We start from the raw sequence: 14941 nt of genomic DNA, 5'->3' as shown, positions 1-14941 counted from the left end.
AATCTAATCCCACCTTCCAGCACACGGTCTGTAGCCTTGCAGGTTACAGCACTTCAGGTGCATGTGCAGGTACCTTTAAATTAGTTGAGGATTTCTGCCTCCACCACTGATTCAGGCAGTGAATTCCAGACACCCACCACCCTCTGGGTGAAAAAGTTTTTCCTCATTTCCCCTCTAATCCTTCTACTAATCACCTTAAATCTGTGCCCCCTGGTAATTGACCTCTCCGCTAGGGGAAACAGGTCCTTCCTCTCTACTCTATCTCGGCCACTCACAATTTTGTACACCTCAATTAACTCACTCCTCAGCCTCCTCTGTTCTAAGGAAAACAACCCTAGCCTATCCAATCTTTCCTCATAGCTGCAACTTTCCAGCCCTGGCAACATTCTTGTAAATCTCCTCTGTATTCTCTCCAGATCAGTTATGGTGACCAGAACTGTATGCAATACTCAAGCTGTGGCCTAACAAGCATTTTATACAGTTCCAGCATTACATCCCTGATTTTGTATTCTATACCTCGGCCAATAAACAAAAGCATTTTGTATGCCTTCTTCATCACTTTATCTACCTGTCCTGCCATCTTCAGGGACTTGTGGACAAACACTCCAAGGTATCGCACCTTTTCTATCCCTATATCCTCTGTTTATTGTGTATTTCTTTGCTTTGTTTGCCCTCCCCAGGTACCAGGTTGTTGGAATCACCTGAGGGTCCAGGTGATTCCTGAATATCTGTACACTAACTGTTTTGTATTCATCTTAGTCTGGGGCATTTCTTTTTTTCTTCTGGGGACATCCTAGCATCCTCACCAGACTTGGGACCCTTTGTCTCAATTTCTGGCCTCTTTGGCAGACAGGACAGTTTAGATGAGCATAGAAAAATGTCACTTCCCCTGACCATTTGAACATTGGCGAGATTACTGGCGAACATCAGCAGCAGACACAGCTCAGCATTTGTGCCCTGCAGATATTCAGGACAAGTGTGCTATATGACATAGCAAGCACTGCAATGCACCTGTTACAATAAAGTGTCAAGTTTTCCTAATCTATAATTCAACTTATTAATCCTCTTATCAAATTATTTCACTAAAACTCACACAGTATACCATACGTTTCATGCAGATTGCTTCCTGTCAAGTTTACTACATTCAACATACCAGTTCTGAAAAATAGCGCAACATCAGGTATATCAATCTTGAAAACTTATCTAATTACTCTAGCCAAAAATTTTAAGAAGAAAATTGTTAAAGAAGATAGATACAAGTAGAAGCACACTTTTAAAAGTTTTTGTTATAAATATAGAAATACATATTTTAAGGGCTTAGCCAGAATAAAAGTACAAAATAATTTAACTGTTTCTTGTAAGAGATAAACACATGAAAAGCTAAGATTTTTTAGTTTGTCCTTTTCTCGTGAATTTTGGGTTTTTAACTCCAAAGCTGTGCAGCACCTAATAACACCCAAAGTTGACGAAGAGTGCTGTTGAGAGGAGCAGGAAATTGTTTGAGGCCCAGCTACAGCAGGTACTTGCCTTTATGTGTTTCGGATTAAACTTCTGTCCACTCCACAACTTTTAAATTACATATTTCTGTAAGGTCACCTTTCAGTTGCCTCCTTTCTAGTCACCTTCAGACTCAAATGTTCCACTGCTCTTTTGACTAGCCTCCAATGTTCCACATTCTGTAAATTTCAGATCATCCAAATCTCTACTGCCCATCTCCTTGCCTACACCAAGTGCCACTCACCAATCTCTCCTCTCCTTGTTGACATACAACAGCTCCTGGTGTTTCAACTTACAATTCTCATCCCTTCACGGCCTTGCTCCTCCCTTTCTCTGAAACCTGCTCTAGCCCTACAACCCTCCCCGAACTATCTATTCCTCCCACTTTGGCCTCTTGCATATCCATCCTTCCCTCCCACTATCCCATCACTGGCAGCCATACATTCAGCTGTCTAGGCCCCACACTCTGGAATTCCCTCTCTACACTTCTCTATCTCTTAACCTTCCTCTCTTCCTTTAAGATCTGTCTTAAAAACCAAACCAATGTGGTTGACCAAACAACTCTAATATTTCCTTCTTTGCTTTGAAGTCCATTTTTGTCTGATTACACTTCTATGAAGTGCCTAGGGGACCTTTTCTATGCTCATGTGCAATATAAATGCAAGTTAATGTTGTTGAAGCACCCACGTCTCTTACCAGTGTTTCCTTGTAATTCAAACCTCCAGTGCTTAAATAGCTCCCTTGTTTCTCAGCAACAGACTGCACATAGTACTCACGGTGACCAGAGCACAATATACAAAGTTCTGATGAAAGGTCATCGACATTATCGTTAACTCTGGGTGAAATTTTATGCTGTCCTCCGCAGTGGGTTTGGGGACCCTGCCACCATCGCACTTCCGCTGGAATTTAGTCCAGGACGGGTAAGCCTGTGAACGGACTCCCTGCCACCCTGCCAATGTGAGGCCCTTAACTGGGTAATTAACTCCCAATTAAGGGCCTTTTCCTGCCGCAGCTGCAATTATCCATGGAGTGGGCAGCCCTTTCGCTGGGAGGGACCCAGCGTCAGGAAGGAGGGGACCACTGAGGGCCACCCTGTGCCCTTGATGCTAGCCCTCCTCGCCCACTCCCCCCCCGCGACCCTCACCCCGCGAGACCGTTCCTGCCCTGACCTACCTGAGGCCTGGTTCCAGTGATGCAACCTCGGCTTCCGGTAGGTGCAGCTACAGCAGCCTCTGATTGGCTGGTAGCTCTGCAAAGCCGGGACTTCCAGTGTTGGGGTCCTAAATCCTACGGAAGGCCCGCCGCTGTGCACTTAAGTGCCTAATTGGCACTAAATTTGGCAGACCTTCCAGAAAAGAGGCAACACGGGGATCTCAGCATCGGTTTCCCCTGACGTTGACACTCCTGCTGCCAGCACAACATTCCCCCCCTCTGCTTCTCTCTCCACAGATGCTGCCTGACCTGCTGAGTATTTCCAGGATTTTCTGTTTTTATTTCAGAGCACAGTATGGTTTGATTACAACTTCCTCTGACTTGTATCCGACTATTTTAGATTTGTAGTTCAACACTGGTGTCGTTGATTGCTGCTATTTGAACATTGTCAAGTGCACGTAGAATCATAGATCTTTCAGCTGCATTCGTTGCTTTTCATACTATTCATGGAGTGCATGTGTTCATTCCTATTAGCAGTACTTAGTTGTTCTGTCCACTCATATTTTCTTTAACTCCTTCTGTAATTTATGGCTGCCTCCTTTGATTCCACTGCCCCTCCCCATTTGATCTGTTAATTTAACCAAATCACACTGCGTTTCTGTAACCTCAGTCTATAGTTATTAACCAGAGGGCATAAATTGAAAATCACCACCGGAAAAACAAAGGGAGTGGTCAAATGATTTCCTTTTTATTAGATTTAATGCACTACCAGAGACAATGATGAAAGCAGAATTCACATGTTTTTAAATAGAAATGAATAAGTTTTAGAATAAGAAACATTTAAAAGAGCATGGGAAATGGGAATGGTTCTTTCACAAAGCTGACACAGTCAAGATAGCCTGAGAATTCTATGATTTTCATAGTTAGCATAACTATGCACAAACTGGGCCAGAACTTTCAAATGGGTTCTTGATGCGGGGGAGAAACTCATCCACTTCAGTGGAAGTTGCTTAAATCTAAGCTATACATCCTATCAAATAATCTGTACAGGTATACTAGTGTAAAGGTCAACAATTAAATTTTACGTCAACCACACAACTAACCAGTGAACAAAAGACTGCACTTCTGAGATCAAGATGTGCAGGCGCAGAAACTTGCATGAAGTTGCAGCATATACAGTTGACAATAATTCAATTTGATCGCTGTTGTGTAATATATTAGCATTCCAACCAGTGTTGTGGACTGAATAGAATGTTGGTTCAAATCTGTAATTCCCCATATCCCACACTTTCCATTTAAGGTATAACATCAGTGGGGATGAGCTTCCCATATATGGAAGAAAAATTCAACAGGCATGTCACTTGGGCTAATATAAAAACAAGAAATGCTGGAAATACTCAGCAGGTCTGGCAGCATCTGTGGAGAAAGAAGCAGAGTTAACATTAACTCTGAGTTAACATTAACTCTGCTCCTCTCTCCACATATGCTGCCAGACCTGCTGAGTATTTCCAGCATTTCTTGTTTTTATTTCAGATTTCCAGCATCTGCAGTATTTTGCTTTTATGTCACTCGGGCTGTTCTCCTGGACCTCCAGTTGTTAATTCCGAGGCACAATTTGCAAAGGCTGAGACAAGATTGATTGCTTTCAGCCAAGGAACAATTTGTGGACCATGAAAACCCAAAAATTAAAAAATGGATACAAAAAAAAGATTGGTTTGAAACTTGGCAATTATGTGACAAATATAATAACTTGATATGTCCAATATAAAAAAATAATCAATATCCTGAAAATAATTGTAAACACTGCAACTTTTTTTGGTCTCTTGTTCATTTGTTGCTGCTGATAGCCTTATTTCACATAAATTTTATTTTGTATCAACAGCTGTTTTTCTATTTCTTCTTTCTTTGTTGCTTGACTTGACCTACCTGTTTCTCAATGAGGATGACACGACCAAGAAGCTGGTCTTCTAGCCCTCTCATCGTGACAGTAAAATCAATAATGGCGGTTTTAGCACTGATCTCAGGAGTGTAAGCAGGATTCGCCAGCTTGGTGGTGATATACAAGGTAAATCCCGACATCACATCAATTTCTTTGTCACCAACCTTTACCTAGCATCAAAGAAATGGTTGGAATATGTTTATTTCTTCTCATTCATTCGTTGCAAATTTAAAATGCAATGGAATAAATGTTCTCTTGTAAAAGCAATCATTGGTGTGTCCACCTATTCAGAATCTGAAATTATTCAGAAGGTTTTACATCACATTTTTGTAAGACTTTTGAGAAAACATATGTGCAAAGATAACACATACTGAACATAGAGAATTAAATATTTTGATCCATTTAATAAAGGACATGTGTGTGAGTATATATAAGATGGTTGTCTGAAGAATAGAAAAGCTAGATCTATCATCCAGCCTGTGCTCAAGTTAGAAAAACAGTACAGGTACAGTTCACTATCAGTCTTGAATGCCACCACAACATTCTAATCTTGTAATTTCTAACTGATTGGCCAAACACTAGTTCTGTGTGCAGTCTAAAATCACTGCCGCTGGTTGAATTGAATGGGCCGACTTTTCATTCGGCCGAGCAGGTGGGACCAGAGGCAGGCGAGCCGGCAATTTCCCGTAACCAACCAGTGTGCCGGTCTGCCGCCATGGTCCTGCATCTGGGGAAGTTTCATTGAGGCTGGATCACCAGCCAGGGGAAAAATCCTATTTACATCCACCCTGTCCTGCCCTGTAAGAATTTTGTAAGTTTCAATGAAATCACCTCTCATTCTTCGAAAATCTAGAGAATACAGGCCCAGTTTCTGCAATCTCTTTTCAAAGGATAATCTGCCATCCCAGGGATTAGGCTGGTGAATGTCTGTTGCACTCCCTCTACGGCAAGTATATCCTTCCTTAGATGAGGAGACCAAAACTGAACACAGTACTCCAGGTGCGCTCTCATCAAGGCTCTATACATTTGCAGCAAGACTTCTTTACTCCTGTACTCAAATACCATTGCAATGAAGGCCAACATACCATTTGCCTTCCTAATTGCTTGCTGCACCTGCATGCTAGCTTTTAGTGACTCATGAACAAGGACACCCAGGTCCCTTTGGACATCAACACTTCCCAACCTCTCACTATTTAAAAGGTACTCTGCTTTTCTGTTTTTTCTACCAAAGTGGATAACTTCACACTTATTTACATTATATTCCATCTGTCATGTTCTTGTCCATTCACTCAACCCAACTTGAAGCCTCCTTGCATCCTCCTCACAACTTAAATTCCCACCTAGTTTTGTATTAGCAGCAAATTTGGAAATATTACATTTGGTCCCCCCCATCCAAATCATTTATACAGATTGTGAATAAGCTGTGGCCCAGCACTTTCTTTCTTTCTTTCTTTGGCCTCCTTGTCTCAAGAGACAATGGGTGAGCGCCTGGAGGTGGTCAGTGGTTTGTGAAGCAACGCCTGGAGTGGCTATAAAGGCCAGTTCTAGAGTGATGGACTTTTCCACAGGTGCTGCAGATAAAATTGGTTGTCGGGGCTGTTACACAGTTGGCTCTCCCCTTGCGCTTCTGTCTTTTTTCCTGCCAACAGCTAAGTCTCTTCGACTCACCACTCTTTAGCCCTGCCTTTATGGCTGTCCACCAGACGCCCACAACTTGTGATCAATGTCACAGGACTTCATGTCGCGTTTGCAGACGTCTTTAAAGCGGAGACATAGACGGCCAGTGGGTCTGATACCAGTGACGAGCTTGCTGTACAATGTGTCCTTGGGGATCCTGCCATCTTCCATGCGGCTCACATGGCCAAGCCATCTCAGGCGCCGCTGGCTCAGTTGGGTGTATATGCTGGGGATGTTGGCCGCCTCGAGGACTTCTGTGTTGGAGATACGGTCCTGCCATCTGATGCCAAGGGTTCTCCAGAGGCAGCGAAGATGGAATGAATTGAGACGTCGCTCTTGGCTGAAATACGTTGTCCAGGCCTCGCTGCCATAGAGCAAGGTACTGAGGACACAGGCCTGATACACTCGGACTTTTGTGTTCCGTGTCAGTGCACCATTTTCCCACACTCTCTTGGTCTGTCTGGACATAGCAGCAGACGCCTTTCCCATGCACTTGATGATTTCTGCATCAAGAGACAGGTTACTGGTGATAGTTGAGCCTGGGTAGGTGAACTCTTGAACCACTTCCAGAGCGTGGGCACCGATATTGATGGATGGAGCATTTCTAACGTCCTGTCCCATGATGTTAGTTTTCTTGAGGCTGATGGTTAGGCCAAATTCGTTGCAGGCAGCCGCAATCCTGTCGATGAGACTCTGCAGACACTCTTCTGTGTGGGATGTTAATGCAGCATCGTCAGCCAAGAGGAGTTTGCTGATGAGGACCTTCCATACTTTGGTCTTTGCTCTTAGACGGGCAAGAATGAACAACCTGCCATCTGATCTTGTGTGGAGGAAAATCCCTTCTTCTAAAGACCTGAACGCATGTGAGAGCAGCAGGGAGAAGAAGATCCCAAACAGTGTAGGGGCGAGAACACAGCCTTGTTTCACGCCACTCAGGAGAGGAAAGGGGTCTGATGAGACGCCGCTATGCTGAATTGTGCCTTTCATATTGTCATGGAATGAGGTGATGATACTTAGTAACTTTGGTGGACATCCGATCTTTGCTAGCAGTCTGAAGAGACCACGTCTGCTGACGAGGTCAGAGGCTTTGTTGAGATCTATGAAAGCAACGTAGAGGGGCATCTGTTGTCCGTGGCATTTCTCCTGTAGCTGGAGAAGCTTGCAATATCCCACCAGTAACAGCCTGCTGTCCTGAGAATGATCCTGTTTATTCCTACTCTCTGTTTTCTGTCTGTTAACCAATTCTCAATCCACACCAGTATTTTACCCCCATTTTACCATGCACTCTAATTTTGTTTCTGAACTACTTCTGAAAATCTGTGGGTTCCTGAGCCGCACTTCCTCCCAATGGTGGGGTCGGCAACATCCATGCACAGACACCAGTGTCTGTGGTAAAAGATTTTGAGGTCCGTGACTGGTAATTTCAGAGATGAGAAATTTCCCATTTGCTTCTTTAGACCCGCTTTTTAAAAAAAATCTCGTGTCAGTTTCACAGCTGACAGGTGCTGAAAGAGGGAACGGTACTTCTGCAAGTCAGACAGATTCGGGGGTTTTCAGGCAAGATCCAATTTTTTTTTTAAAAGCCTGCCGAAAACCCAAAACTGTCCAAACTTTACAAACGGCTGTTCCTGCTCTCAGCAACAGTCAGACAGAGAGAGAGTGGAGGAGAGAGAGGGGGTAGAGAGAGGGGAGGTAGAGAGAGGGGGGGGGGGTAGAGAGAGGGGGGGGCAGAGAGAGGGGGGGGCAGAGAGAGGGGGGGAGAGAGAGTGGGGGTAGAGAGAGTGGGGTAGAGAGAGTGGGGTAGAGAGAGTGGGGTAGAGAGAGGTGGGTAGAGAGAGGTGGGTAGAGAGAGGTGGGTAGAGAGAGGTGGGTAGAGAGAAGGGGTAGAGAGAGGGGGGTAGAGAGAGGGGGGTAGAGAGAGGGGGGTAGAGAGAGGGGGGTAGAGAGAGGGGGTAGAGATAGGGGGTAGAGAGAGGGGGTAGAGAAAGGTGGGTAGAGAGGTGGGTAGAGAGAGGTGGGTAGAGAGAGGTGGGTAGAGAGAGGTGGTAGAGAGAGGGGGTAGAGAGAGAGGGTAGAGAGGGTAGAGAGGGGGTAGAGGTGGGGAGAGAGAGGTGGGGAGAGAAGGAGAGAGGGGAGAGAGAGGGGGGAGAAGGATGAGAGAAGGAGAGAAGGGGGGAGAGAAGGGGGAGAGAAGAGGGGCAGAGAAGGGAGAAAGAAGGGGAGAGAGAAAGAAAGGGAAGAAAGAGAGAGAGGGAAGAAAGAGAGAGGGGAGAGAGAAAGGGGAAAGAGATGAAAGAGAGTGGGGAGAGAGAGGAGAGAGGGGGTAGAGAGGGGGAAGAGAGAGGGGAGGAAGTGAGAGAAAGGGGGGGAGAGAGGGGGATGGAAAGAGGGGAGAGAGGGAGGGAGAGAGAGAGGCGGAGAGAGAGAAAGGGAGGGAAGAGAGAGAGGGTGGAGGAAGGGGAAGAGGGATGGATACAGAGGGAGGAGAGAGGGGACAGCGATGGCATGGAGGGGAGTGAGAAGTGAGAGAGATGGACACAGAAAGAGGAGAAAGGGGTGAGAGATGGACACAGAGAGGGAATAGGGATTGACACAGAGAGGGAGAGAGAGAGCGAGAGGGGAGAGAGAGAGAGAGCGAGAGGGGAGAGAGAGAGATCATGATCACTGCAGACAGATGGACATCTACCCGGATCCTTCACGTATGTGGGCAGACATTGACTACTCGTGCAAGCAAAAACAATGCCAAATATTTCACTAAATAGGGTGAAATGCATTTTAAATTGGACTATGTTTTGATAGCATTAGGTTGGCTATAAACTTTAATACAGATTAATTGCCGCTGTATCCATGGCTGAGTCAATAATTTTGGCAAATGTTACGCCCAATATGTCAATGTAGCATCCCAATGCTATTCTCAGTCAAGCTTAACTATCATCCATTGACATGATTTTTGTTAAATCAATCAGCTTTCATTATTTGAATGAGGTTTGATTATGTTTTAACAATACAAAACTCCCACTAAGTAAACATTAATTTCTTTAAAATTCATCATTATTTTCAAACCTGATCTTACTTTATAAGTTGATCCTGATTTAATAAAGTTCTTTTCCAACACATTGTCAAGAGCAGGATCCAACTCCTCTCCTACATCCTCCATTAGCAGAGGGCGTCCCAAAGACAGACAGTCCTCTAGATGAGTCCTGAAGTACTTATGATTTAACGATGTTATCTACAGATACAAAATTAAAATTATTCAATTAGCTCAGTGACAACCATCAGGTGAAATTACTAAGAAATGAAAGCTACAACTTGTCTCGTTTCCTCAAATTGTTTCAAAAGTCTCAAATGAACACTTTAGGACTGTGCAATCTCCCTTGAAGCATGCTCCCTCAAACTATATTTTTCAATTTCATGTCAATTTGTGTGACACCTTCAAGAGATAACCATAACAACTATCTGAAAATTTTATACATTTGTACATGGAGATTCAATGTGACTTCATGGAGCCCAATTTTACAGGCATTAAATTGACAAATGGACAAGGAACTGAATACAGAAGTTGCTCATGAATTTAAACAGTCCATTTCTTTGTAAGTGAATCATAGAATCATAAAGCACAAAAGGAGGCTATTCGGCCCATCATGCATGTGCTGAAGATGGTACAGTTTTATTATTCATGATCCCTCATTGGGGGTTATTAAAGTATCTGTTATTGCATACAAACTCTAAAGATACACTCTCAGAAAAGTTAACACAGAAATAGAATTAAGTATTCATGGGAGGGGAGAATCTACTGTATATGACTTGGACAATAATATAATAGAGCATTGCTGAAAATAGAGACATTTTGTCGAAGATTTTCATCTTGCACTTATCAGGACAATCCGCAAGAATACCAATGTAAGGGAAAGCACAAATTTATACCGTACGAGAAGAGAGTGCTGATTGATTGGCAAGTGGACTCTGATTGGTAGAGGCATTGCCATAGAGAATGCACCAGTTTATGATGACTGACAGTGAACCCCCCAGCTTTGTTTGAAATTTAAAACCAGGCAGCTTGACTGTGATTGGTCAAGGCATTGCCCTGAGGAATGAACCAGCTAATGGCAGTCACTTATTTTGTTTAGCTGAAACAGGCACTATGTGTGTACATGTTCTTTCTGTCTGCAAAGAACAGGGCCCTGTGTATTAATACATGCAGTTTCAAGTACACACAAAAATGCACCACAATGCAAGCCTGACTGACAATCTTAAATTGGTTGTCTGCATAATTCTTAGCACACTGAGGGTTATTTAGCAAATGTTGTCCAATTGCGGAATCACATCTAATGTTGAAAACTGTGTTTTGAGTTTTGCAAGCACGGGCTGGTAATGAGTAATGTGATATATGATTTTCAATGCCAGTGTGATGCTAGGTATATAGGCCATACATCCCAAAGACTGGTGGATCGTATCAAACAACATGTCCTTTCTGCTGTTCACAACGGGCAAGGTACAGGACGTACCCAACCAGCTCGTGTTTGCAAACCTCAAAGCACAGTGTCTCAAAGCATTGCGCCTGTTTCAACTAAACAAAATAAGTGACAGCCAGTCACTGGTTCATTCCTTAAGGCAATGCCTTTATCAATCAGAGTCAAGCTGCCTAGTTTAAATTTCAAACAAAACTTGGCAGTTAACTGTCAGTCACCGTAAACTGGTGCAATCTCCATGGCAACACCTCTATAAATCAAAGTCCACTTGCCAACCAATCAGCACTCTTCTCATACAGTATAAATTTGTTGCTTCCCTAACATTGGTATTCTTGTGAATTGTCCTAATGAGTGCAAGACGAAAAGCTTCAACAAAATATCTCTATTTTCAGCAATACTCAAGTTCTGTACTACAAAACGACTATTAATAATATAATTCTTATTTGTGTGTGTCTGGAGTGACATCAGCCCAGCAATTAGTTGATCCACACCGGTGTTACAGGCGTAAAACAAGTGCCTAAGCTTCCAATGTGGTGGATGGCGTGCTCATGTATATTCCATGCTGGAAGTGCTCTGGCCACCATATTGGTAAAGGCAGATATAAAGGTGTCCATGACCTGTGCCTGAAACAGATGTTAGGTCCTTTGCAATTCTAAGAAATGGGCCTAATTCTCATTTCAAGACCTCACCCAAATTTAGTCTGCTCTGAATGATGCTAGCGAAATCTGGTTGCATTCAGGAAAACTAGGTCTACATACAGGGTAAGCAATAAAGAAAGAAAAAGAAAGACAGACTTGCATTTATATAGAGCTTTTCACAACCACTGGATGTCTAAAAGTGCTCCACAGCCAATTAACTACTTTATAAGTGTTGTCACTGTTAAAATGTTGAACCAGCCCCCGAGTTTTATATTCAAATTCTTTTTTTTTAAATATTCATTCATGGGATGTGGGCATCGTTGGCCAGGCCAGCATTTATTACCCACCCCTAATTGCCCTTGAGAAGGTGGTGGTGAGCTGCCTTCTTGAACCGCTGCAGTCCATTTGGGGTAGGTATACCCACAGTGCTGTTAGGAAGGGAGTTTCAGGATTTTGACCCGGCGCCAGTGAAGGAACGGCGATATAGTTCCAAGTCAGGATGGTGTGTGACTTGGAGGGGAACTTGCAGGTGGTGGTGTTCCCATGCATTTGCTGCCCTTGTCCTCCTTTTTGGTAGAGGTCGTGGGTTTGGAAGGTGCTGTCTAAGGAGCCTTGGTGCATTAATGCAGTGCATCTTGTAGATGGTACACACTGCTGCAACTGTGCGTTGGTGGTGGAGGGAGTGAATGTTTGTAGATGGGGTGCCAATCAATCTGGCTGCTTTGTCCTGGATGGTGTTGAGCTTCTTGAGTGTTGTTGGAGATGCACCCATCCGGGCAAGTGGAGAGTATTCCATCACACTCCTGACTTGTGCCTTGTAGATGGTGGACAGGCTTTGGGGAGTCAGGAGGTGAGTTACTCGCTGCAGGATTTGTAGCCTCTGACCTGCTCTTGTAGCCATGGCATTTATATGGCTACTCCAGTCAGTTTCTGGTCAATGGTAGCCCCTAGGATGTTGATAGTGGGGGATTCAGCGATGGTAATGCTATTGAATGTCAAGAGGAGATGGTCATTGCCTGGCACTTGTGTGGCGCGAATGTTACTTGCCATTTATCAGCCCAAGCCTAGATATTGTCCAGGTCTTGCTGCATTTCTACACGGACTGCTTCAGTATCTGACGAGTCACGAATGGTGCTGAACATTGTGCAATCATCAGTGAACATCCCCACTTCTGACCTTATGATTGAAGGAAGGTCATTGATGAAGCTGCTGAAGATGGTTGGGCCTAGGACACAACCCTGAGGAACTCCTGCAGTGATATCCTGGAGCTGAGATGATTGACCTCCAACAACCACAACCATCGTCCTTTGCGCTAGGTATGACTCCAGCCAGCGGAGAGTTTTCCCCCTGATTCCCATTGATCTCAGTTTTGCTAGGGCTCCTTGATGCCATACTCGGTCAAATGCTGCCTTGATGTCAAGGGCAGTCACTCTCACCTCACCTCTTGAGTTCAGCTCTTTTGTCCAAATTTGAACAAAGGCTCTAATGAGGTCAGGAGCTGAGTGGCCCTGGCGGAACCCAAAATGAGCGTCAGTGAACAGGTCATTGCTAAGCAAGTGCCGCCTGATGGCACTGTTGATGACACCTTCCATCACTTTACTGATGATTGAGAGTAGGCTGATGGGGCGGTAATTGTCTGGGTTGGACTTGTCCTGCTTTTTGTGTACAGGACATACCTGGACAATTTTCCACAGTGCAGGGTAGATGCCAGTGTTGTAGCTGTGCTGGAACAGCTTGGCTAGGGGCATGGCAAGTTCTGGAGCACAGGTCTTCAGTACTATTGCCGGAATATTGTCAGGGCCCATAGCTTTTGCAGTATCCAGTGCTTTCAGTCGTTTCTTGATATCACGCGGAGTGAATTGAATTGGCTGGTCTGGCATCTGTGCTGCTGGGGACTTCAGCAGGAGGCCGAGATGGATCATCAACTCGTCACTTCTGGCTGAAGATTGTTGCAAATGCTTCAGCCTTATCTTTCGCACTGATGTGCTGGGCTCCCCCATCATTGAGGTTGGGGATATTTGTGAAGCCACCTTCTCCAGTTAGTTGTTTAATTGTCCACCACCATTCATGGCTGGATGTGGCATGACTGCAAGCTTAGATCTGATCCATTGGTTATGGGATCGCTTAGCTCTGTCTATCACATGCTGCTTACGCAGTTTGGCACGCAGATAGTCCTGTGTTGTAGCTTCACCAGGTTGACACCTCATGTTGAGGTATGCCTGGTGCTGCTCCTGGCATGCCCTCCTGCACTCTTCATTGAACCAGGGTTGGTCTCCTGGGTTGATGGTAATGGTGGAGTGGGGGTTATGCCAGGCCATGAGGTTACAGATTGTGGTTGAGTACAATACTGCTGCTGCTGATGGCCCACAGCACCTCATGGATGCCCAGTTTTGCATTGCTAAATCTGTTCGAAATCTATCCCATTTAGCACAGTGGTAGTGCCACACAACACGATGGACGGTCTCCTCGATGTGAAAGCGGGACGTCATCTCCACAAGGACTGTGTGGTGGTCACTCCTACCAATACTGTCATGGACAGATGCAGCTGTGGATTGGTGAGGACGAGGTCAAGTATGTTTTCCCCTCTTGGTGGTTCCCTCACCACCTGCCGCATACCCAGTCTAGCAGCTATGTCCTTTATGATTCGGCCAGCTCGGTCAGTAGTGGCGCTACCGAGCCACTCTTGGTGATGGACATTGAAGTCCCCCACCCAGAGTATATTTTGTGCCCTCGCCACCCTCAGTGCTTCCTCCGTGCGGTTCAACATGGAGGAGTACTGACTCATCAGCTGAGGGAGGGCAGTAGGTGGTAATCAGCAGGAGGTTTCCTTGTCCATGCTTGATCTGATGCCATGAGACTTCATGGGGTCCAGACTTGATGTTGAGGACTCCCAAGGCGACTCCCTCCCTTCTGTATACCACTGTGCCACCACCGCTGGTGGGTCTGTCCTGCCGGTGGGACAACAAAGCTCTCCCAACTTTGGCACAAGCCCCCAGATGTTAGTAAGGAGGACTTTGCAGGGTCGACAGGGCTGGGTTTGCCGTTGTCGTTTCCAGTGCCTAGGTCGATGCCGGGTGGTCTATTTGGTTTCATTCTTTTTTATTGACTTCATAGCGGTTATTCATAGGCCATTTCAGAGGGCATGTAAGAGTCAATCACATTGCTGTGGGTCTGGTGTCACATGTAGGCCAGACCAGGTAAGGACAGCAGATTTCCTTCACTAAAGGACATTAGTGAACCAGATGGGTTTCGACAATGGTTTCATGGCTATCATTAGACTAGCTTTTTAATTCCAGATTTATTAATTGAATTCAAATTCCACCTTCTGCTGTGGTGGGATTTGAACCCATGTCCTCAGAGCAATACCCTGGGTCTCTGGGTTACTAGTCCAATGACAATACCACTACGCCACTGCCTCCCCTCCTTCTATAGTTATCTATATGCGGGGAGATTTGATTTACCCGTACAAGATTATGACAGGCATAGATAAGGTAGACAATGAAAAACTGTTCCCATTAGCTAATGGTTCAAGGACTAGGGGACACAGATTGAAGGTTTTGGGGCAAGAG

The 14941-nt window shown here is 44.9% G+C and overlaps 1 protein-coding gene across 2 annotated transcripts in view; it reads right to left on the bottom strand.

The window, feature by feature from the left end:
- dnah5l (dynein, axonemal, heavy chain 5 like) overlaps positions 1-14941 on the bottom strand; it is a 472330-nt gene that overhangs the window by 121217 nt on the left and 336172 nt on the right. For both annotated transcript variants that reach the window (XM_068012046.1, XM_068012056.1), the window contains 2 exons: positions 9339-9494; positions 4576-4758 (listed from right to left, as the gene is read on the bottom strand). In XM_068012046.1, the coding sequence (XP_067868147.1) occupies positions 4576-4758; positions 9339-9494 (339 nt within the window). The remainder of the gene's footprint in view (positions 1-4575; positions 4759-9338; positions 9495-14941) is intronic.

The sequence above is a fragment of the Heterodontus francisci genome, chromosome 2 (assembly GCF_036365525.1).
Source record: "Heterodontus francisci isolate sHetFra1 chromosome 2, sHetFra1.hap1, whole genome shotgun sequence".
Lineage (NCBI taxonomy): Eukaryota > Metazoa > Chordata > Chondrichthyes > Heterodontiformes > Heterodontidae > Heterodontus > Heterodontus francisci.
This window is presented reverse-complemented; position numbering and strand designations above follow the sequence as displayed.